Genomic DNA, 25,838 nt, shown 5'->3' on the forward strand with positions numbered 1-25,838 from the left:
ATTAGTAACAGCCTGAGCAGTAACAGCTGATAATGTATCATTTAACACTAAAGGTGAAGCCTATTAGCTGTTTAAAATAGATTTTGATCACAGATTTGACCGAAGATACTGACTTAAAAATCAAGCCAGAACATACAACTACAAACAAGACCTTCCATAATAAAGTTTAAACTGAAGTTAACAAGCTAAGACTGAACTATTTGATATGATTTCTAAACATAAGCCAGCTTGGCCTTGGCTAGCCTGAATGGGCATTTACGTTCAAACAGTACGGGCATCACCAGTGACAGTCTGCATGTCATATACCTGTATTTCTAGTGGGACAAAATAAAGATTTGCAAAGATTTGAACTTCCTCCGTGCAATGCAACTATTCAACAATCGTGATGCAGATAAAGTGGAAGACCAATAAGAGGACTTTCTAATTGGTCTGTGTTGGGAAGAAAATACACCATTTTAAAGATAGGATACGGATATGAGATTATTTGATCTTCTGTACACATTCCACTGGAGATGGAGGATTATCTTTCCAGCAAATGATTTATTTGGAGAGATAAAGAACAGCCTGTTACTCAGCCAGTGAGGTACTTAATGTTAATATTTACACAGCAATAGGAGTTTCACTAGAGGGTTGTATGGAGTCACGGAGTGCAAGCTCAAAGGAGCCCTAATCTTAGTATGCAGGTAATCTTTCTCCTGTCCCATCATGGGTTCTGATGCCTCACTACCCAAGGAAAAGAAGACTTCCATTCCTTTCTTTGCTCATACAGCAGTAAGACCAATGATAAAAAGAATGCCCAGTTTTTGTGCCAGAATCAGCAAGGTGTGCGCTGTTTTAGAGAACTATTACTGAACTATGTTTATTAGTATTGAAAAAAGCAAAGCTTTAGCTTTATGGAGTGCAAAACCATTTTGCAGTTTCTCTGTCCTCTTCAAATTACACATTCATAATACAGTTCAACGAATATGAATATATGAAAATAGGGTGAAAATATTTTCCTTGCACTCTCCATGAAAAGGTTAGCGTATGTACCGTATTTTTTTCTTGAGGGAAACAGATGTCAGGAACTAGGTACCTTACTGTTGCCATAAATGTCCTCTCTCTCTGAAAGCTTTGTTTATTCCTCTTACACAGTTTCTCACTTCCTTTTCATTCTCTCTTTGACATCAGTTTATCTTTGAATTCAGATTCTTAACTCGAACCTGTTCTTTGGAAGTATGACATGCTGTTATTATCAAATAAGTGTGCTATTACCAGATGAGAGAACCTTCCGCTAACCTGAATGACTGCTTACAAGAGGAAGGGTTTAAATCACGGGGTTTGTAAGGCTAGATTACTGTCAACTGCTTAGACGTTTTAAAAATACTTTCCTTTAAACAAACGGTATATGCATTTTTCTTTAAGATGTCAGTAAGGCAGATCTCTCGTTTTCCAAGAGCCTTCTGGATTCTTTCACAGTCTGCTGGCTTTTCACATCCACATAAGACAGCATTCACTTAACACAACAAAAGCCAAAACCTTACGTTAAGATTTTAAACTATCCAACTGCACGAAACTGTAATTAAGAAGACATTTTTCAAGGAGTGTATAATGAGTATATGGGCATACAGAGTAAGAATATATTTTAATTTTTTTCATGCATAATTCAGTAATGAAGAGTAAATATGGATGTGCTATTGAAATAATTTTTAAAAACAGGTTTTAAGAACCTTACTAGAGCTGGTTGCTAGTCATTACCATGCAAGTTAATTCCTTCAGTTTGAAACTAGTGGTAACCTTTTTAAAGAAGCACTGTATTGTGTTTTGCCCAGTATAGGAGATTGATAGGGCACAGCACTTAAGACTGTCAAAGATATTCAGCAGTCCAATTGTAAGATCCTTAACATTAGCTGTAATTTCCATGTTAATTTTAAACTCGTGAAGATATAATTACAGTTGTTACCAACTAAAATTTGCTGTCATCACGTAACTCCAAAGAGAATGAGCATAGCCTTTGGGCATTAGAGCCAAACAATTAAAAATGTTAAGGAGGAAGGACGCATAGTGACTATTCTTCATAACCCTGGGACTCACTTCCTACTTCTGTATATGGATGATTCATCTTTCAAAGATTAAAATAACATTCATTATTAAAAAATGCTCACATCGAAAGAAATTACCATCTGTCCTACGAATAGGAACTTCATTGATGCAATCTGAGAATCTTCTTAAATATCTATGCACAATATTTGTAGAGATTTAAATTTTATAGATATTTGTGTATTCTATTCTAGACATTCCTTGAAGATTTTGATTGATAAAGGAAATCAGTATAAAAGTAATGAAACAGTAAAAACTAAGAAGTATTTTGCATTTAATAAGGTTTTGGAATGTGGAAGTGATAATGACAGGACTTTCAAAAAATATCTATCCACTCATGTTATCTTAGTTGCTCAAGATGTGATACCACAAAGTCCAAATCTGAATTAACATGACTAATTATGGTTTAGGTACAGCGGCATCTACAATATGCTAAACATATACATATATGCAGGTATAAGCATGTATATATTAATATCTAATTTCTTTTAATGTTACTATAATCTCAGTCAAAAGGCTCAAGCAGATGTTATATAACAAAAGTGGGATATCAAGTGGAAAATACGGTCATGTTACGTATAAGATTAAGTGAGAAAAGACATATCAAGTATAACTGAGACAGTCCGAGAAAGAAAATCCAGTCAGTGCCTGCAAAGTAAGCAATGAAGTTTGCATATTTGATGAAAGAGGTGCTGGAAAAGGAGCTTCCAAAAACTAAATCCTAGTAGAATCAACTAATAGACAGTCTACTTGTGTGAAGCTTACAGTTGTCTAACAATTCTTATGAAAGTGAAGCTGAATGTTGCTTACTAAGAAAGGCAGAACTCATGAAATAAACTTCATAAATAAATCACATTTCAAGTGTTGTGGAGTAGCCAGGCAAAATTTGTTACAAAATTAAATGTGTCAATGATGATTAGCATAGGAATTTGAGAGACATTAATGAAAGCATGGCATCAATAAAGGGAGAGAATATAACACCAAAGAAACAAAAGGATGTAAGTTGCAGGTTACAGACTTAAGCCCATTGAAAGTCGTGGTGGTATCAACGGTGAAAGAGAAAAAGGGGCCAGGGTGCAAGCACTTCCAAGGGAAGATACAAAGTTTGGTTTTGGCCACATTCTGCTTCCACTGATGGCATGACATCTAGGAAAAATACCATGTTACTAAAATGATGGATTGGATGTTCTAGGGCAAGATGGGAACAAACAGACTGAGTCACCAAGACAGAGTGGTAATTGAAATTTTCAGTGGATCAGATTATTGACCTCTTGCCCCTTCACCAAAAGTACAATGTGGGAATTAACTGGGTAAATGCCCTCCCTTGAAAGGAATGGCATTCTAAGGAGATGTAAGGGAATGTCAGAGACAGAACATAGAGAGAACTATTAATTCACAAGATGTTACACCAGATGTTCCAAGCGATTAGAAATAAATGGCATCTGAGAAAGTGAGGGGAATCCTGTGATTTTGTCAGGGAAGTCATGAGAGAAGTGGAGTTCAGGCCAAATGAAAAGGATAACAGGCCAGTGGTGGGGAAAGCAGGAATGATTGGTAAGATATCACCACTAATTTTAGAAGTGCTAAAGAACTGGACTATGGGTCTTGATGAAAAGAATTTGTTTTGGCTTATCAGAAAACATAATAATCTGGCACTTCTCTCTTTCAAAGCGAGTGCAAGATCTTGAAACAGATAAGATTTTCAGCAGACTAAAAATCCAAGATCCAAGATCTTGTTCCCTGCTTTTTAAGTTACAAGTTCATGAGTCTTGTCCTTGTTGACATTTGTTCCTGAGAAACATGCTAAAATACTCCCAGTGAAAGAAAATATTTTGGAGTCAGCAATTGGAACTACCATAAACTAATATTAAAGTACTAGGAACCAAAGGTGGGGACTTAGCACTGAGTGTCAAAATGTGAGGAATGTGAATGCCAGGAATATATAAAATGTTTCATTAATTTATTCCAAGTTTCAGATAATTTTTCCCCTCAGACTTGATTTTTGAAGTTTCATTTTCTCACACTACAGCATTTTAATTTAGATATGCAGACCAAATATCTCTGTAAGTATGCAGCACTAAAACCTATGTGTTTATATTGTTATGCCTTTATTTTGCACGTATTTCATTATGTATTTTTCCCTTGCTAAAACAAGAAAACTCCTGAAATGAGAACTTGCTTAGCTACTAAATCAACATCTTGAAAGTTTTAGGTGGCGAAGTCTGCAGATAGCAGACTAAAGCCAAGTCAACATTTTCTTACATTTCCCTGAAAACGTCTATGCTTCCTTTTCTGTCAGAGATCTCACAAGATCTCTGTACTTGCCTGTCACACAGAAGCTGTGCAGCTGTAAGTAAAACGATAATTGGAAAGATAATGTTAGTGGTGTTCAGGCATCTCTCTCAAAGCAGCTTAGTCACATGCTGTATGGAATAAAACCAGGATTGGCTGAGTAAGGGAATTTACTGTTTCCCAGGAAAGGAAATTGCCTGCAACACATCTGGCAAAATGTTCTAAATGTTTAGTTTTTGGCAAAATATACATTTTAGCTCTTCTTATAAGGTGAGTTCCAGACAGTGGGTATCTTCTTTCTCAATAGGGAAAGATCCAATTTGTACTTTAAATATACCAAGCCACTATTTGCTATTTTATGTCGAGTATTATATACACTCAGCTATAAAGCAAGCAGGAAATCACAGGCTAAGCAGCTATGTTTTGGTTTACAGAATAAATGTACCACTCCATATCGACAGCAGAAATAAAAGATGAAGAGAACAATGAACATGAAAAAAACACTGAGAGGAAGGAACTGGTCTGAATTAAAACGTTTTACTCAGTTTCATACGGGCATATATAAGATTCCATGCCAAAGTATTTACATTCCTTCCTACTTCAGCATGTCTAACAATGAGATGTTCCTTCTCATAAGTGACGGGAGACAGACCTTCTCTGTCATTCAGCTTTTCTGGAATAAGCCCTGCCCTGCAAGCAGACTTGTTATTATGCCTCTGAGCCTCAGCAAAAAGGCTGTATTCAGGCATCTTCCTTCCTCCTCCTCAGTTTTCAAGGCCGAAAATGTATTTAACTTGCCTTACTTTTCACACCAGATTTCTAAATTTAGCTGTTACTACTTTCTTTCCCCCTGAACTCTGACTGGCTTTGACTCCCTAGGGAGGCAAAGACGACCACTTCCTCCTCCACAGCTGGGAAAGCAGTTCCCAAAGGGATAGAAAGGGTGAAGGATCACAATAAAATGCTACAAAAGATGCACCAAATACGGCACTAGCCTGCAGTGAAGGGTTAAAGGGATGTATATTTATTTTGTTGGCAAGGTGAATGCTCACTAACTTTCTTAGGCAGTGGGAAAGAGCACTTCATTAAAGCAATATGAATCTGCTGGACCCAGATGGGGAAACGGCACAATCCTCCCTCAGTTGTGTGTGTTTGCTGTTGGTTGTATTCCAGTTATTGCCCCGACAGCCTGGAAGTATCAAGGAAAAGCTGAGGGAAAACATTACCACGGTGAAACTCAGAGCTAGATGAGAAGTGTAGCAGAGCAGGTCATTGGTGGTGCCTGCTGTGCTGGTGAGGGTCTTGCATTAACAATTTGTTGTCACTTCTCAGAATAATACCTGCAGTTCCTGTACCTTTACCCCAAAGTGCTGACAGCTGCCATAGCAACCAGCCATTCATTCATTCATTTAAAAAAATCCACCCCCTCCCCCCAAAAAAAACCCAACCCAAAAAACCAGTCCACAAAAGAGAAACCCAAATCCAGCCGAAAGACCAGTGAAAGGTAAACTGGTTTCTCTTCCCAGTATTCCTACAACCACAGTTCTCCCTAGTGGAGGCCCGGGATACAGCAAGCCTTGCCAGGCTGCATCCAAGTTCAGTTTTGCTCCTCCCGGTTATGGCTCAAGGGCCTCCCGGGGTCACTCATGGGCCTTTCCTAACGGAAAACAGACTCCAGATCAAACCTTGAGAGACACTCCCGTCTCTCCTCAAAACCCCACCAGAACTGATCTGCCAAATGATACTGGTGATCTGACTCACCAGTGTGGCATACAGACGGCTTCCTCACAGTTCAGAAACTCTCGATTTAATCAAGCGGCCCGTGGAAACCCTGTCTAATGAATTCTCAGCATCCATTAAACCTTGCCTTTTATATCTGTACAGTCCCTTGAGTAGATGTCTAACAATTAAAAACAAAACCCTTGAAATACTACAGTGGTTGCAGTGAAAATATAACCATTTATGCCTCGACATTTTGGAGAGAAATGCGTTCAGGGCTTAAGCATTCTTAATTTTAGCACTGCGGTATTCAAGGCCCTATATTCTTTGAGCTAGCTGTGAGAGGAAAAGAAAGCGGGGAGCAGACTAATTTAAGAACTAGCACAAGTCACAATAAAAAATTCTCATTTCACTTAGAAAACTAATTAAAAAATATTCAAATAAAAGGAAATACGGAATTTGCACATCTGGTTAGATACCTAGAAATGTTTCGTGCAGTCTGGTGTATAAATCTAATCCTACATTCTGTCCTCACTGCATAAGAGTAGGTTACTCAACTACCTCCCAATTCATATGGAATTAAACATTCTCTCAAAGACTTCAGTATATTGAAAAGCAGAAATCACTATGGAGAAAGCTTCTGAAATGTCCTTAACAATGCAGCTAGCTGTCACATTAATTTGCTTTGCTATTGCAATACAAAGTTGAAGGGATAAAGCATAATTTATATGCCAAACCCTCTAAATATGTAGAAAATAATTGTGACTGTATCCCAAGTTTCAAACATGTACCTCCATTTCCTCTGGCTGGAAGGATGAATGAAGGTAGATGACAGGAAGATAATCTGACAAATTGGTTCTACGGGTCACAGTCCGAGTATGATTTGAGCCTTTCTGGAGGTCTCCAGAATTGAATTCTAGAGATTTTCCTTTCCAGAGGTAAGTATGTATTATGTAAAGAAATCCCAACAGCGTCCAACAATGTAAGGCATGCATTTTAGCTGCTGCAACTATTTCTGACAACCCCTGAACACAACTTCCATGATTTTAAAAGTAAAGGCCATATTAATATATTCTATGAAATCTAGCAAGTTGTATAAGAAAGCCTGTCCTAAGAGATCCTGAGGCATGCCAGGATTTTCCTCCTATAAGACAAGCTTTGGTCTGTAATTCATGTTAGTTTGACTAGCATGGCTTTGCCTGTGTTTATTTTAATTAAGAAAAATCTATAGCTTCCAGATCCAGACCTAGCAAAACAGGCAGTTTGTCTTCAGGAGTCAGTATCCTATTGTGCTGGTTTCGAGAAGACATTTTCTATAACAGAGAAGTAGACTATTTTTCCAAAATTTCAGTGGAATCAGCTCTTTCCCAGGGTTTGGTAAGTCGGTTGGGAATTTTTGGCTTTTTCAAGATCACTGGTCATCGCAGAGAAAATGGAAGCGGGAGGTAGGGGGAAGCTCCTTTTTACTCTTACATGTGCATTTCAAATACTGCATTAAGCTTTCCCCTCACCTTTTATAGGTATTTCCAGCTCCCAAGGTCACAGAATTGGGCTAGTGAGAGCTGATGGGGTAACTGCTATCCAGGCATAGCACTGCCTGCGGTGCCTCGCTGCCACTGAGGCTGGAGAGTTATTCCCTCCTCCAGCCCCAGCTGGCTTGTGATGTGTAACTCTTGCTAACGTTAGCCATCCAGTAGCGACAAGAAAAGCCTTAAAAACCCAAAAATTAAAATAAAAGAGCTTGAAAATGCTCAACTCTGGCAAGACATGCCTAAAGATGAGTATTCATCTCAACAATTCAGTCAAATACAAAGTCAGTGTTGGACTGAAAGCTTTTAATTAACTCCCCCCCCTCTCCTGTTCTCTTTGCAAGACGTGCCCAAGCCTGCTTTTGTATGCCCAGGACAGTGTCTTTCTCTGTAATTATACCATGCGTTAAACACAAACGAAATTACATCGTGGTTCAGCGCATTTCAAAAAGAAGCCCCGAACTTCTTTAAGGAGAACTAACAAGCCCGGCACCTTTTCTCTTTTCCCTTTCTTTTTTTAAGGAAAGTGTTTAAAAGCGATTACCACCGCGCATAATTTACAAGCGTAGTTGCAGGCTATCGGAACTGATGGCTCTGTCTAGGAAACTCTTAATGAGAGCCGTGCTGCAGGAATTCGCAGGGGTCCTGTAGCTGCCGGCTCCTCCCCGGGGTTTCCTCTCGCCCCGCGCAGCTCCACGCCCGGGCGCGCTCTCTCCCCGCAGCCCGCTCAGCGAATGCCGCCCCCCACCCCCCGCAGGAAGGCACTGGCGGAGCCGGGAGGGAGGAGCAGCTCCGCTCCGCATGTCTGCCTGCTCTTATCAACTTATCATATAAGGGCAGGAGAGTGATCGATTCGGGGACCGGGGCTGTGAGATCTCGGCCCGGGCGAGGAGCGGCAGCCCTCGCGGCGTGCGGGCCAAGCGGGGCCGGCTCCCGCGGCTCGGGGGGGGTTGCTTTTGCTTCCCGCGCCTGACAGCTCAGGGCACGGCGGCTGGGGGAGCAGGCGGCACGTTTCCAGTTTGCGGCCGGGACAGTAAGAAAGCCCCAGCCCTCGGCACATGGCAGCAGAGCACTGAAACCCAGCGCAGGTTTAACTAGGTCTGGGCTCTGGCTAGCGCGCTAAAGCACCCCCAGGCTTGCCGGGTTACCGCAGGAGTTAAAATGCGGCTGACTGTTTGCTTCTTTTTGGGCTGCGGTGTTTTCTTAGCTGCGGGATACAACTCTTTTAGTAAGAGCATGGAGACGATAGGCAAGAAGCAGTACCAGGTTCAGCACGGGTCGTGCAGCTATACCTTCCTTCTGCCCGAGACGGACAACTGCCGGTCCTCTGCTTCCTACGTGTCCAACGCGGTGCAGAGGGATGCACCTTTAGACTACGATGATTCGGTTCAGAGACTGCAACTACTTGAAAACATCATGGAGAACAACACTCAGTGGCTAATGAAGGTAGGAGAATGTAATTCCTATTCGAAAAATCTCGTTCACGGTACCTTGTTATCTGTTTGGTCGTCTCACTGTAACAGTTTCCAAACTGACAAAATGCATTATCCAAACTGAATTTTGGAATTACCTTTTGTTTTGAAGTCTCAGAACATGATTTCACTGACTAGGAAGGAGCAGAGAACTGCACTGTGCGCAGAGCTCCTGCTTTAAAGTTTGCCATTACATTTGAATTGCTTGGATGACTAGTAATTCCGTATGCAGGCAGGCTGGGAGCACCTCTGAAAGTTCTGACTTGAAAGAACAGCTACTAAACTGTAATTTACTGGCAAGGGCTATTGTATCTCTGTGTAAAGAATACAGAATGTACCTTTATCTGAGGCATGTTTCAAAAATGGTATTTGAAACACCATTTCAAAACTTGCCTGCAGAAATGGACCTCCTGAGTCCCACTGATAAAGAACTGTAATCCCAAGCAAGGACTGTGAGTCTGACTAGCAGTGCCCAAGCCCAGTGAGGTGACAGAATCTCAAGAAAGCTCATTGGCGGATATCCTTCGCATCCTGTAGCTCAAATATACAATATTCAAGGGGAAAATATTCTGGAAGAGGTGTTGCAGATGCCACACAGCTTCCGTTAATACAACTGCATTGTCATGAAGGGAAAATGACAAATTTGTTGCAAAAGTGGCAATATCTGTGAAGTTATACCTGAAACAACAGAAAAAACGTGCACTGCATAGGTTCTTCATATTACTGGAGAATAAACCTGTTCACTAGCCCACATTTTTATAGAAACTCATTTGATTCTAAATGCTACACTGTTAGATTTTTCTTTAATAAATCTTTACTGCACGGGTACCCAAAAAAGTGTGATGGTATAGTTTAGCTGTGTAGTGAATTTATGAGTGTATTTTGAGGACTTAACCGAGCAGTTGACATATCATCTCCAAATAAGCATTCAAGTGATGTCATAAGGGTATTTTTCAAAATGAATATGAGAAAACTCACAATGACTAGCCAATTCCTTTCTAATCTTCCGTGACTGTAAAGCAACTTTGCAGCAGGGTTCACTTCTCTCATCAGTTAGACAGTTGCAGAATGAGCGTGATATAATCAAAGGAACCTCCTAGAGTATTTGTGTGTGTAAGAAACCAAAGTCACACTTCAAAGCAGAAGGCATAGTCTTCTCATCTACCTGAAAATGAACCTTGAAGGCTGTATCTAAAATGCTTCTGCTTGAAGGCTGCATTGTGTGCCTCTAATCAGTCTTTAGAGGTTTAGGATGCTTGATTGAGACATCCAAGTAATGTCAGCTCAGTAGCTTTTGGTTTTTTAATCTCACAGGCAAACACTTCCCTCCGCATACTTACCTTTCTGCTTACTAATTTACAGTGCTCACTATTGTCATGCTAAAACCAACATTAACAGATGTGCAACGCAGGATGAAAAACACACAAAGTAAAACAGTCTAATCTACCCAGCTGCTAAGCAGTTTCCTAGTATAAATAGTAAAATCACACACAGGACTCTAGTATTAAATGCCACTTAAGTAGGCAAACACAGTATCATAAGTGACATCAGGTAAACAAAAGCCAGTAAGCAAATTCCAGCATCCTTATTTAGTAAAAACTATGCTTTTTCCTGTCAGTCCCTGGGAAATGAGTTAGGAGGGGAATAGGGTAAGTATATCTAACCCATTCTTTAAAGGAACAAAAGCCAGATTTTCTGGTTTACAAAACAGAAGCATTTTTTACTTGAGCAGAGATTTCCAAATAAGATGCTTTAGCATAGCCTGATTTTTGTCCTAGCTGTCCCACAGCTAAACATCCTGTAAAATAACTATAACTGCTGTTTGCCTTTTTCACTATTTTAACACCTGCTCTTTATGTCATCTGTTTTGCTCACAAAGAGGCTCCAACAAAAGTAGCTTTTCCTCAGATTTGCTTTGCTAGAGACACCTGGTTTGCCAGTGAAGATGAAAAGCAAACAATAACCTTTAAAGTTGCTTACAGAATTTACTTGCAGTTATTTTAAGGCCACTAATACACATTTCTAGGTTTGTATTTCAACTTAAAAAAATAATACTAGATTAATCAAAGCATGGCAAAAAAAAAAGATTGCTCAGTTTTTATACTGTATTGGAAGTGTAGTATAGGGGTGATTTAAAAAATAACCTGAGGTTAACTTCTCAGCCATTGCACCAAAAACTGCTTTAGGTCTTGCTTTTTTAAAGTTATTTTTTGCTCAGGCAGCACCTGCTTTGTTCTGAAGTTGTGTAAAAAAAAGTTAAAAAATTACCAGCTTCTAGTGTGAATTTACCTTTAAATGTTGTTCCTGAGGCATTGCACATCCGAAAACATTTTTACACTCCTCCCCCCTCCTGCCTTTAATCCATCAACTAAAGGAAACGTTCTGTTTCTGAATGAACACTGGGCTGTATGAATGGAACAGCATGGGAAGTGTGCGCTTCATCTGGTTAATGGGCAAACACAATGGGAAGAAAAGGAGTTACGGAGGTCCAGGTTCTTTTCGGATCTGCTCCTGCACCAGGAGAAGAAGACTTTGTTCTACAACTGCTACTAACTGCTGCTTCATGAAAACACATGGGGTTTTTTTGGTCTGTACTGTAAATACCATACCTAAACCAGGAATGTCTTTTCAAAGGAGATTATGTTTAAGTGTTGAGAGGACATAGTAGAACAAACCGCTATTCCGCCTAATCCAGTGGTTAGCATTAAGCCAGTAAGAGATGCTGTAGAGCAAAGGCCAACCCCCTAAATCAGCTGTGCAGCAGCATACCTCAAATGAACTTTCTTCTTTGACTGCCCCCTACCTTGGGATCAATTTTTATATTGATGGGTGAGGTTTTTTTAATGAGTGCGTGGGCAGGGAGAATTCTCAATAAGAAGAATCTCAATTAATTTGAGAGGACACCGGATTGGTATACAGCCCAGATACATGTGTACACTTAAAATCTCCCGTCTGGTATGTTGGCAATCCTATTTTTTTTTTTAAATAAGACCATCAGGTTTTCAGATATTCCCAGAGGATAGGCAATTGCCCTAATTTCCACAGTTAAACAAATCTCTGAGTTAATAGCAGCATTATGATATGGATCACGGCTTTTCTACTCAAGGGACTCAATTTTTTCGGGTATTAAGACATTAAGATAGATGAATGCTAACTTGAATTTACTTCTTAGTATATAAACTAGATCCTATGACTCAGGAGATCCTCTGACTATATCCAAAGCAATACTGTAAAAGAAATAAATATTTGAAAACAATGTATGATCCAATTGAATTGCTCCATATGCTATAATCAATTTGATCATACTTATTACATATGTAAAACTACATATTTGTAGTTTTATCAGCAGGTCAAGAGACTAGAAAATAAAAGTCTGTGCCAAGAGTCAACATTTAAGCCTAAGACCAGAACTTCATCCTGAACCGTCCCAGCAGAACAGGAATCTTTGCTGATAGAGATGCAGTATCTTTGGATACTCTGAACTGAGATACGTTTTTCCTTGTCATGTTATCCTGGAAGCTAAAACCCCTCTGTCAGTTTGAGATGTAGGTCTTCTCCAAGCACACACACACAAAAAATGAGATGTTTTAAGATGTATGGGAATGAATGCTTCTAATTTATGATGAGTAATTACCAATTAAAGGTTATAATTACTGTCATACTCATACTGAACTCTGTATCACAAATATGAAAAGCTATTCTGACATGTTGTCATGCAGAAACATCTGCACACAATGGACAAGGACAAATACATTGAACAGTCTTGGATTTTGAAGTACGCAAGAGACGGTTCTGACTCTGAATCAAGAACTGCATTCCTTTCCTAAGCAATGCATCTGTTTTCACTTACTGGGAAAAGTGCTTGTTTCTGTCTATCAACTATGTATTTGCTAAGCAAAAAAATACTGGCAGGACCCAAAAGAAAATGCTTTTTCACTTTCAGATTAGTAGACGTTATGGGATAAATTTCCAGGCTACTTTAAATGACCTGACTGTACAATTTATTGTTACATCTCCTGTAGGTTAATTTCTGTGGAAGGATTTGAGGCATTACTTTTGCACGTGTTTAAAAGTTATGTTGTAAAGACTATCTCTGCATCATTCCACAAATAACCAAGTTGGCCATACAAGCATGAAACTGCACAAAATCAACACAGAGGACTAGAGATTTTCTTGTACAGATCTACAAGACAAAATTGAAGTTGAGAGCCTACCATCTCCACGATGGTAACAGTAAAATGTGATAAACAGAGGGTTGCTATACTGAATCATCCTCTTAGTAGCATTCAAGATACATTTTCATGTACTTTACTATTAATATGATCATAAATGTATCATCATTAACTTAACATCAAATTGGGAAACCTTTGCCATTAATAAGTGACATCAAGTGCTTTATTTTTCTACTCTCTTTTTTCTTTCTTCAAGTGCACACATAGGAGTTTCCAGTCCTTTTGCATACCCACTAGAATATTTTAGAAATCTTTGCAGAGCTACTGACGTCCAGAATGGTGTTTCTTTTACAGAGAACTATCTTGTTAGTGGTCCCCTTTCATGGTAATTATGAACAAATTCAATAATGTGAATCTCCCCATTATTTACTGAGGAAAACATCAGATATTATTTACTTGATTCATAATAACAAGAAAGAAGCTATCATGTATTTATTGCTCAGTAATTTTGTCCAGAAGACAGATAGTAATTTCTAACCTTCAAAATACAACACCTATATATTGTCCTTTTCATACTATAGCATTTGTGGTTTTGAAAATATACCACATTTTACATTATTTGATTTACAGTATTTCTTACAGTAAACCAAAGTAACTTAACAAACTACTATTTATTTAACTATCTTTTACATACTTTAATGAGAGAACTTCCTGCTGTATCTGTTAGTTCATAGGATTTTATATAGCTTTGGCTGAAGGCCAGGATGGGGGCAATGTAAGGCTGTCTTCCTCTACCAGGACAATTACAATAGGACTGGACATGCTAAATGCAGACAACTGACTTAGAAGACATAGTCTCAGACCTTAAATTAGGGTCTCCAACAGAGACGTGCCACTTTTTGAGTCATCTGATGAAACTCTAAGCTATCTTAATTAATTCCCTGGTGTAAATTTAATCTGTCTCTTCAGCCTGGAAGATAAAGAAGTAGAGGAATGGAAAACTGAAAAGAAATCTCTGTTGAAGAGGCAGATTTCTCAGCATTCTGAAGAAGCTGCAAAAGCTAGTGCTGCACAGCCCTGGCATGCTACTTTGTCACTAAAGTTTGTAGGTCTTAGACTCAAGAGACAATAGGCAAAAGCAGAAATGTGGACTAGGCTGCAAATGTGATACACATATAAACATTATGGTTCCCACTTATTAAAACAGCTCTAGTACACGAGTCAAATTTGGACTGACAGCCCTTTCATAGAGTATGGTGTCCCCCCATTCTCACATCCTGACAGAATCGTAGAATCACAGAATGGTTTGGACTGGAAAGGACCTCAAAGATCATCTGGTTCCAACTCCCTGCCACGAACAGGGACACCCTCCATTAGCCCAGGTTGCTCAAAACCCCTTCCAACGTGGCCTTGATCACTGCCAGGGAGGGGGCAGCCACAGCTTCTCTGGGCAGCCTGTGCCAGGGCCTCACCACCCTTAAAAAAAAAAATTCTTCATGGATCAGGAGGTGCAGTTGCATGTCTGTGAAAAAAGATTCTGGCATCTACTTAGCAACAGGATACTGATGGGAGCCTTAAGGATACCAGTACAGACTGCAGAAGAGAAAATGGGAGATGCCTCTTGCAGCAAAAAATACTTCATATATGTCCTAGTAAATGAGACAAGGATGCCACATACAGAAGATATTTTGGTAGTCTAAATGCTCGCACTAGGAAATGTGTCACTGGCAATAAGAGGTAAACCAAAACGATTTGTCAGTGGACCAGAAGTATCACTGTAACCTTCCAGAAAAAGAGAATTTCTATGGCACTGAATAAGAACTTTTAGAAATAAGCACACATAATTTTATCTGCCATTTTATTCTTTGAATTTCTCAGAGTAGCCAAATATATATTACAGGTGAAAGAAAATAATAGAAGCATCAGATAATTTCACAGGGCTAGGCATCTGGGGGAAAAAAAAAGGTATGGCACAGCAATTTAATACTTTGAAATGCCTTAGAGATATGGCACATTCCACAGTGGAACAAATTAAACCAAATAACCTCACACACACACACACAAAGTTAAACAGTGCTTTACAACTGGAAATACTGTGATCATTTCATTTCCTTTAACAGACGTATCTCTAGGAAATGGGGCAGAGGAAAAAAAGAATGATTTTTTTTTTTCTCTAGTGAGAATGAATGAAACCTAAAGGTGAACCTTTAGGTGAACCTAAAGTCTCTTCCAAGTAAACCAAGTGCAGAGGAAATGTTAAAGAATTCTTCAGGTTACAAAATCCAGATCCATGTTTTGTATAAAGAAAAATCCCACACCTAAGTAGTTCTGCAAACACTCACTGTGTCAGTTTTCAAGCTGCCTAGGAAAATACATTACTACTCCTTAAATGCCTTTTTTTAAAAAAATGCTTACTACTTTCCCACTAATTACTGAAAATCCTATTAGTTTTTATCTGTTTATGGAGCAGGTTAGCCCTGAAATTGCAATGTTGTTTACAAAGCTCAGCAAACATACCCTGCAATCTGTCCGATATCTATCTGTTCTCATTCCAATCCCTAGCACATTATGGCTTAGTCAGGACAGAGGGAGGTAAACTACAGAAACTATTCTGCTGTCTTTATACCACCCATACAAAGTTTTATCAGTTTATCTAATAATCTTTCAGGACCCTATTGAGGTCATTACAAGGTCTTGCTGCTAAAAAGAGAGGGCTAATAGAATATGCAACCTTCTCTCCATGAACTTCTCTCCCTGTTACTAAGAGTGTGGATGCAAACCTAGTATTCTTTGCAGACTTCATTACTCACAAAAGCTGTAAGGACCAAACCAGTTCCCTCTCTAGATGAAGAATACTTCAGAATTTGTAGATGACAGCAACTATCTTTCCAATTCAGCTGTCTCTAGAGGTTCCTGTTAAATGCAAGCAGTATATAGTGTCCTAACTTTGCTCAAACTCCCTTTAATACTAAAGGGAAAAGAAAAAAAAATCTTACCAGTTTTGTATTTGTTTTCAGGTCTCAAGCATCATGACTGAGCTGAAAAAAAGGAAACTGTGTAGTGTACCATTATCCTTGGGGGAACAACATATAAACTTTCTGTCACTAATTTTGGTCAGGGATTAAAAAGTGTGTTGTGATAACACAGCTGAGAGCCTAACAAACAGACTGTATTGAACAGCTAGTTATGACATCTTATTTAATTGTTCAGAGGAGGGGGAAAGAAAGCTTTGCTTGGTAAATTTTTTGCTTGATAAATTTTTTGCTTGATAAATTACAGTTTTCTCCATGTTAGTGGCTGAAAATCTTTAAAAGGCATTGAATTTTAGACTCTAGTACCTTTTAATAATGTAATTATTAAGAAATTGAAAATAGCTACATTAATTTCAAAAGCTGTGCTAAAGGATGAATGAGGAGCAGAGTAATTCAGTATAAAGTCAAAACTAGCATATTAGAGCATTCTGGTGTGGTACACGTAATCACACAACTGTCATCATTTGAGCTACTTTGGAAACAACGTTTTACTGTCTTTTTGAATAAAGTGTTTGTCAAACCACACTGGGCAAATGTTTGATGTTTGCCACACTGCTTAATAGATCTTTTGGACAGGGAGAAAAGCTGAGAGTCCTCATCTTTGGAGGAAGAAAACTTGTATCCATTTAAAAATGGTAGGATCTTCTTTAAATGCCTTGTATAAAAATGACTGAACAGTGTATTAAGCCCTGTCCAAACAGCAGCTTTGCAGACCTGCTCATTCTCACGTTGCAAGCATCAGGAGTCATTCACCTCATGTACTCATGGTATCAGCTTCATCGCTATGCTGGTGTTTTGGGTCAGGCCTGCACCTGACGTGTGTGATCCTGGAAGGAAAAAGCCTCTTTTGTTCCATTCTGTCAGTGTTTGGGAATGGGGAGACACCCAGCTCAGTGGAAAGGACATTTCCTGGGCAATAGCCATAGCCCTTAGCCCACCAGCTGCTCCCCTACATGTGATATGACGTCAGCGTACCAGAGGCCTGCCTTTAATTATATGACCTGAGGTATTCATTATACAGTTTTACACTGAGGTATCTGAGTAAGCAACGTTTAATTTTGATAGCTGGCACTTAAAAATCATTTTATCTTCCTCCAGAGAACTTCCTCCAAAGAGTTCCTACTAAGACCCTTTAGGTCCTTTCCTTTGAACTACAACATTCTGTTCTATGCAAATTCTTCTGTACAATTTAATCCCCAATTTCCATTTGCAAGGTGCAACCACCTGCAAGTGAAATAAGTGAAATAAATCAGGCCCTTAAGGACAATGTGCCAATCTATCTGAAAGCAGTAGCCTCATTCTTCCATGTTATCAGCTGTTAACTGACAATTACAGCTGTGCAAAAAATCAACATTCAAACATCAAAAAAGCTGTGCAGCAAGACTGAAATACACGTAGCAGTGGAAAACACACTTGCCATTAACAAATATCCTGTCCATTCCGGCAGTTCAATATTCCAAAAAATTCCCTGGTGAAAACTTAATGAAACAATCTTTATGTTTTTGCATTCCTTTTCAGAAAGCTTTTCAATAAACAGGGTAATTCAACTACTCAAAGGGAACATCAACTTCCAGTTTCTTAATACAACTTAAAAAAATGGATGAAGTAGGCAAAAGACAGATTAAGTGAATGATTAAACCAGATAAAATCTTATTTTTTCTGCTTCTAAGGAATTGACTTAAATAAAACCAAACTTCCTTGCGTGAGGTCTGAACTTTGACCATATTAACTATCCCTGTGTTTTCACTTCTGTCAAACTTCCATCCTGATGCCAGATTTTCTGTCAGATAAAATGACTGCCTATAAAGTAATACTAAATTCAAAGACCCTGTTCTAACTGCTTCTGGAGCTTTACTGGGAATGTTTTTGGAAAACTACTCTGACATGATGAAGCAAAGTTCAAATAACTAGAAGGTAAACCCCAAGACTAATAACCTAACCCTTAGAGTATAAATTGCAACAAATATAAACAATCTGACCCTGCTGAAATCTTACCACGTACAAGCAAGGATTCTGACAACTACAGTTTATCAGCTATGGAAGAAAGATTAAATACAGTTAATAATACCATAATTTCCACCCCCCACCACCCCCCGACACAAAGGTTGTTTGACTTGCATCTAGAGAAAATGTATCCATGTCTTGAGTTCAGCTTCTTTGTTATGGTAAACTATAAAAAGGCTCTGAGGACAGCATATAAAAAGATAGCTCTGCTCTAGGCAAGTAGAAAAATTCCCACTGACTTTTTAGTGAAACTGAGATTTCATCTGATGTATCTACAGCCTAATTTGATTCAAAAGGTGAAACTTTTTTGTAAACTATCACAGAATTTCAGGGGTTGGAAGGGACCTCGAGAGATCATTGTGTCCAACCCCCCTGCCAAAGCAGGTTCCCTAGGACATACTGCACAGGTAGGTGTCCAGATGGGTCTTGAATATCTCCAGAGAAGGAGACTCCACAACCTTCCTGGGCAGCCTGTTCCAGTGCTCTGTCACCCTCACTGTGTTAAAGTTCGTTCACATATTGGTGTGGAAGACCTGTTTGAGTACACCAGGAAATCAGACACGCTTTAAGGCTGAATTTATGTAGAGTACATCTAACTAGTAAACATGCTATTGGAACAGGAAAAAGAGAGTGATGCTTTTAATCACAATCAATACACATTTCCCTTTTCTTGTCCTTCTCAAGTCAATGTGGGAGTAACATTTCCCAAGAGTCTCATCCAGTCAAATCCTTTGCACTCAACATTTTCCTCAGTGAACTTCCTTCCAATTTCACAATGTTTTTTAACCCTCAAGACAACCAGCCAGTTCCTTCCCTCAGCTGGCTTTAAGATCAGCCTTCCAACCCCGTTAAGCAGCTCATTGCTTTCATGAATTCCTATCCCTGACTCATCCATTTTTAAAATTCTGCTTGCACACATTCAGTTCCTTCTTTCTTCCCCTTTCCTTCTTCTTTCCCTTTGTTAAGACCATTCAGCTTCCTGGCTGTCCAGTGTGAAGTGCCTTTTCTCTATGCTCCTTGCCACTCTAGATTCTTTTATCTTTGTTGTTAAATTTATTTTTAACCTTCACCTATGTGCATATTCTCTTTTTCTCCTGGCTAGTTGCACACAGCATCAATTACATTGTACTTTCTTTGTTGCTAGATATGGTTACTTGTCTTGAGAGTAGTCTTGCATCCAAGGGATTCTCTGGAAAGTGCATTTAAAAGTCTCCATCTTCAGTCACCATCAGATCTTGACAGACAGGGACAGTGTCCTCACCTATCTGATGGTGTCTAGCTCTAGTTATCAGCCTTTTTTTGCTGAGATTTCCTCCTCTTCTATTATAATCAACACCAAGAGGTTAATTTGTTTTGAGTTTCCATTCTTCTTAGAAGGGCACCAACTAGCAGCTTCAGGCTTTCAGGAGCACTGACTGTAACTCAGCTTAAGAGGTGACTATCCATCACCACCCGAGTGCACTATGGAGTACCAGAGACAAAGGAACTTTTGGAAGCAGTGTATGGAAAGACTTTTCTTCTTGGTTCTGTTCCAACAAACTAAACTGCCTGCTTTTAGATGGACAAACCTAGCTATTGAGGCAAAAAAGAAAAATCTATTTTTTATCAGGATTACATAATTTAAAATACTGTTTTTCTGCATCATACTCTACACTTTGCTTCTGCAATATGATGCCTATACATGCTGATCTTACTTCCAAATATTTGTGTCTGCCCACTCTTAACATGGTAGCTTCCTGCTTTATCTTTCAAGCATTGGAATTCCTCAGAAGCTTTTGCTTTAAAGACTCTTAACTGAGCTAATGGAACAGCAAAGTTAAATAAATAAGTGGCATTTGAAGGAACATATCAAGATGCTTAGTTTTTTAACTGAGCATAGGTGAACACCTTGAGCACCTGAGCGTCCCTTACTTAAGGTGGCAGTTGCTGCCTTCTGTAGTCACAGTCAAGTCCATTTTGGTTCTGGAGTCCTTCTTCCTCTGCCCAGTGTTTTGGAAACCTCAGGGAAATTCTCTGACAGGTCTGGTCTGACAAGTGAGGAATTTTCAGGCTGGTGAGGAAAACGTAGCATGTCTTAAAAGATCCACTGCACTTGAGAGAGAAAATTACCTTTTCTCTTTTTTCTTTTTGCAAATGTACAGGACAATCAGTGTGTGAGTTCTTAGCAAAGAAATTCAATGCTTCAGAACTGAAATCAGCAGCTGGCACATGCACTCTCTCAACGTCTTGAGGATTCAAAAGCTGGCAGATCTTCAGCTCAAATGACTGGTTCTCTCTTGGTAGCATTTTCATTGAAGCTTCTTCTTCAAGAAAAAAAAATGTTACAAAAGTTCCATAAACTATATTTAGAAGTCAGTATGTTGCAAAGCTTAAGAACTACCCAAAATGCTTTCAGTTTCCTTTATCTGTGAAGTTTAAAAAAAGCCTAATGATTTTTCATGCTGAAAGATGCTCTGTGAATACAGCTTTGAAACAGGAGACACCCAGTTTTATAGCTTACAAAAGGGACTAATTGTGTTCCACAGCTTCCTAACTAGTTTGATCCTTGAACTCCAAATCATTCTTCCTTCTGGTTGGAAGTGGAATGCAAGATGACTGCTTCCCTAGAAAGCAATGCTGAGAATGAACTGTGAATGCCTAGCTCTTTTCACTTCCCCGGGAACATTTTTTGAAAAGAGGAATTTGCTTCATGTTTTTTTCTGAAAATTGCATTATGATTTGCTCTGCCACATCATGAGCTACTCTGTAAAACAGACTGTCCTGTTGAAAAAGGAATTCATAACAAAATTAACTTGATATTCTAAGCTGAGAGAAGGATAAATGGCTTCCTATTAAGAAAAATCAGTGTCAGATAAAAATTGACTGAAATTTTTATAAAGTTTGTAAGGCTATATAGTCAATGTCTTTCATGAAAGATGTATTAAGTACCCCTACCGTATTTTTTTATTTCAGCTGCCTGTTGCTCAGTGCAATGGAAAAAAATAGGCAAATACGGAATACGCATATTTAGATCTGGGCTCTTAGCACGTGTTTATTCAAATGTGGGCTTTTTAGCACGTAATCACATCTTTACACCAGCCTGGTAAAGTCCTGATACACTGATATTAGAATAAAAGTACAAAATATGACTGAAAACTTTTAGGCTTGTCTCCAAAATGTGTGAATATTAAATTTGTGAAATTATAGCCCAATGTTATAACCTATATTTAAAAATCAAGTATCAATTAGCAGTATTTCTATATACTGTTCATAAATAAGAAATACCAATTTTGAATGTTGGTGGCTTATTGCACATAACGAGGAACATTTATAATCATTTCAGTGAATGGCAGAATCATCATTGGCTTTTTGTTGTCCTGGCTTCAGTGCTACTGAACTTCGGCAAAATGCCATTCATGACTCAGACTATTTATTTATTTATTCTTTATTTTTAGACTAATGGGAACTTTATGAATTCATTCCCTGACTTCTAAGAGAAATACCACTCAGCTAAGATCTTGAAAAATGGTAATTCAGAATCTTAGGTTACTGCCTTAATTCTTAGTAAGAATGGTTAATCACCATGTAATTGGTTTTAGTTCTGAAAACTCTGTTGTTAAATTTTGCTTTTACATTTTTTCCTTCAAGGCTACTGCGACTTCTGAAATCTCAAGAATATTTTTCATTTGCAATTTCACTTATATCTCTTAAAAATGCACATCTGTGCACTGCATAAAGTATATACTCATATAGCATATGTAGTAGAAAGAACATACATTACCCTCCAAGTGACAAACCACGTTGAAAACGTGTGTGCAGTTAGGAAAGAAGCAGTGTGATGTCACATGTACAAACAAGCTCAGTGTCTGGAATCGTGGGAGCTCAACTCAGATAGTTGGGATAGTTTCAGCTCTCAAAGTCTCTTTCCTTTTCCTATGCATTCTTTTGATTTTTCTAGGTCATCATTTTGATTGCAGCTTTTGTAGTTAGTTCAAAACACACAGTAGAAGTTGTGATCGTACTGTAATACCGTTTGGCATTAGGAACAAAACACCTTCAGTCTGTTCAGTCAAGAACAGAGAGTGAAAATCATTTGTCATAAATATTTGTGCAGTCTGCTAAGGTATTTGATGCACTTACTTTCATGTTGTATTAATGAAATATTTGTGTTTTGTTCAAGTAGGTTATTCTAAATGAAGGGGAGATTTTTTTCCTTCTGCTAGAAAGCATAAATTATAAAAGCATAGCAAACAGTTTCCTCTAAATGAAGTGTAATCAGACATGAGAATAAGTTGGTAAGCTTTCATGTAGCACACAAGTGGCATTTACTATTTTAAAAGTTAGCATTTAAACCTTTAGTTTTTAATTACAGAATTTTAGCTTGAGTATTTCCCATAAATCACAGCTCGCTTTCAGCTAGTATTCATTTATGGTGTTACTTTCACCTTCTGTTTGCTGACAGGAAAATGAGATAAGAGAAAAATCTTAGCTGGAGGTCTGGACAAGCAGACATGCTCGATGGGGCATGTAAGAAGCTAATAGTGTAGAGACATCTCAAGCATTCCCATATACATTCCCAAAAGATTTTTCCCTCTCCCTTGAGAAACAACACACAGTCCATAGGGACTTCCTGCCCCAGGAAAAGAAAGAAAGAAAGAAAAAAAAAGAATTCTAAAAGTCTCTTTTCCAGACACAATTGCTTTACTCTTCTTCAGTGTACGTACTATTTTTTCCAAAACGTTTCCATAAAATTGAAAACTGACTTTCAGAAAACATAGGGAAAAAAAGTTATTTTATTAAAACCTAATTTAAAATAGCTTAAGGTCTGATTGATGGGGATTGATGCAGTGCCCTTAAAAATGTGTTCCCTTAGGTCTGTCAAGATAAATGGATCTTGGCAAGCACAGTGATTCTTCAATTTTCAGTCTAACTTTAAGCAGTAGCAACATTGATTGACTGCAAAAACAAGTATGAAAATCTATATTAAAGAGGACAAAACTATCTGCAAAACTGATTTTTTTACAGTATTCTTTCTTCATAACACCAACATGTTGCAGTGATGTGGAAATATAAATATAAACATGCATGGAGAGCTGGCAATGTTGTGCTCTCTTCATTACATATATGCACATTAAGCAGCATGTGTGGCATATGTATGTAGCTAAAATGCTTCATATTGCCTATAGGAACTGAGGTGATGAAATTGTGTTCACATGTTTACTGACACTCTTTTCTTCTTTATAAAATGACTACCTTACCTTTCATGGTTACACATGTTCAGTAGGACCCAAGAAGACAGTCTCATCCCAAGAAATCTGTCTTAGTATGCAGACTTCATTTATACCAGAAATTAAAAAAATTACATATTTAGTATTTTAACTGGAAGTGAAGTCTGTTACAATAGTCTTTCACAAAGTTGTATTTTATATACAAAAATGTATCTGTGAATCAGAAATTTAAGGATTCTTTGACGTATATGGATGACCTTCTACAATGTGACGATTGCACATTGGCAGAGAGTTTAAAAAAAATGTCTCAAATTAAGGACTAAATTCGACTTCAGATGACTCATGAAGAAACCAGACGTGGTCACAGTCCAATGAAAACTGCCACTCTGTGGCACAGGGACAGGCAACCAAGACCAAATATTACAGGGTTAAAGATAACTCAAGACATCTGAAGTATGAGAAGTACGAAGGTCTCATCTGTGCTCTGAAAAAGGATTCAGAAAAAGAACTGATGACATTCATCAGCATTTTTCTTATTTTGCCCTGTCACTAGAACTAAGCAAAATTGATTATGGAAGCTTGAGTTCATTTTCCCTCTTGCTCACTTCTGTGTATTAACTGAACATCTTAGGGAACAAAACGTCAGGCTGATGACTGCAGGTATTGGAAGAGCTAATTAGGTTCCTTGGGTTTAAATTCGCAAAGATAAGTTTTGAATAAAGCACAGGACATTTTTAGTAGTGATGCAAGAACAATAACTCAAAAAGCTTTTGACAGCTTTTATATATGTCAAGCACTGTAGGTTCATTACATATCTAAAAAATGCCTAGCTGTAAATGTTGTATCTTCTGTTGCTAGGTTTTTGGCTGGATCTACTCCACTTTTGGAAACTCAAAACAAAAATGAGAGGAAAAAACCCTGCAGACGTCATTACCCCTGAAATTTCCCCTGTACCTACGTCAGATGACTAAGCATTCAATATGTGCTGCAATACAGCCTGTTTGATATTTCTGCAAGTTCTTTTGAACTACTTTGTATCACTAAGCACAATCAAGGTCTGAATAGAAATGGCCGTTTCTCATAGAAACCTTATGTATATTCTTTGGGTCTTCCCCTTGAAAATATGAAGAAAGCTAGTTCTTAGTTAAATTATTCCATGTTTATCACACGGCTGCTGCCAAGAATATGGAGGATCTAATCTTCAAATTAACAGCAGGAGAAAAATCAGTTGTTACTGTAATCAGAGGACTATAATGACCCTCATATGCACTGATATCCTTAGGAGAATATTAGGCTGTATTTAAAACTCCAGCATATAATTTTAAATCCTGTTACTTCTTAAAATGACTTTTCTACAGTACCAATAGCCACAGTTATCTTAGTATCAATTTGGACATCTGGGAGAGTTCCACAATCCACAGTAAATTGTCCTTTGGTTATTTTTTTTAAGGTTATTGCCCCCAGGCTTAGTGAAAAGTCCAGCAACAAGTGAGATCCAGTGCAAGGAAGGGAGCAGGAGCACATGTCTGGGTATGGAGGTGTATGACCTCTCCATTTGGCTGGCAATGACCTGTTAGATAGAATGAACAACCCCAATGCAGCTGAGCTTCATACAGTGTATCACACATAGCAGTTGCTGACTTTAGGGGGTTAATGACGTTTGTCATGCAATGAATCTGCTGATCTAAATACAGAGATGTAGTGATATGATGGCAGATAAACTTTGACCTCTAGCAGGTACATTTTTAGAATCACAGATTCACAGAACAGAAGGGGTTGGAAGAGACCTCTGAAGACCACCTAGTCTAACCCCCACTAAAACAGTATCACCTAGAGCAGGCTGCAGAGGACAGCATCCAGGCAGGTTTTGAATGTCTCCAGAGAAGGAGACTCCACAACCTCTCTGGGCAGCCTGTCCCAGTGCTCTGTTACCCTCACAGTAAAGTTTTTTCTCATGTTGAGATGGAACTTCCCGTGTTCCAGTTTGTGCCCATTGCCCCTCGTCCTGTCACTGGGCACCACTCAGAGGAGTCTGGCCCATCCTCTAGACACCTGCCCTTTACATTTTATAAGTATTGATGAGATCCCCTTTCAGTCTTCTTTTCTCCAAGCTAAAATGGAGAATAGAGGCTTTATTGTAAGAATAAAGATTACCATCAGATTTTAGATAAGAACTTGTCAGAAAGCCTAAAAACTGTGCTTTTGGAATTTTCTGAAACTTATAAATGAATTCCCTGAAAGGGGTAAATTGCTTAGTCTGGCAATCCATATTTGATTCAAGGAGAAAGAGATCTCAGTGGATTCTTATGATGCTAGGGGTGGATACAAAGGA

At 38.5% G+C, this 25,838-nt stretch overlaps 2 protein-coding genes across 4 annotated transcripts in view; one reads left to right on the forward strand and one right to left on the reverse strand.

Moving 5' to 3' along the window:
- The window catches only part of MCPH1 (microcephalin 1), a 127,487-nt gene that overhangs the window by 25,358 nt on the left and 76,291 nt on the right, over window positions 1-25,838 (reverse strand). The window lies entirely within an intron of this gene.
- The window catches only part of ANGPT2 (angiopoietin 2), a gene marked incomplete at both ends in the record, with an annotated part of 41,806 nt that continues 24,748 nt past the window's right edge, over window positions 8,781-25,838 (forward strand). For all 3 annotated transcript variants that reach the window (XM_084262509.1, XM_084262510.1, XM_084262511.1), the window contains one exon: window positions 8,781-9,065. In XM_084262509.1, coding sequence (XP_084118635.1) covers window positions 8,781-9,065 — 285 coding nt within the window. The remainder of the gene's footprint in view (window positions 9,066-25,838) is intronic.

Source organism: Gallinula chloropus, assembly GCF_964237585.1.
Source record: "Gallinula chloropus genome assembly, chromosome: 3".
NCBI lineage: Eukaryota > Metazoa > Chordata > Aves > Gruiformes > Rallidae > Gallinula > Gallinula chloropus.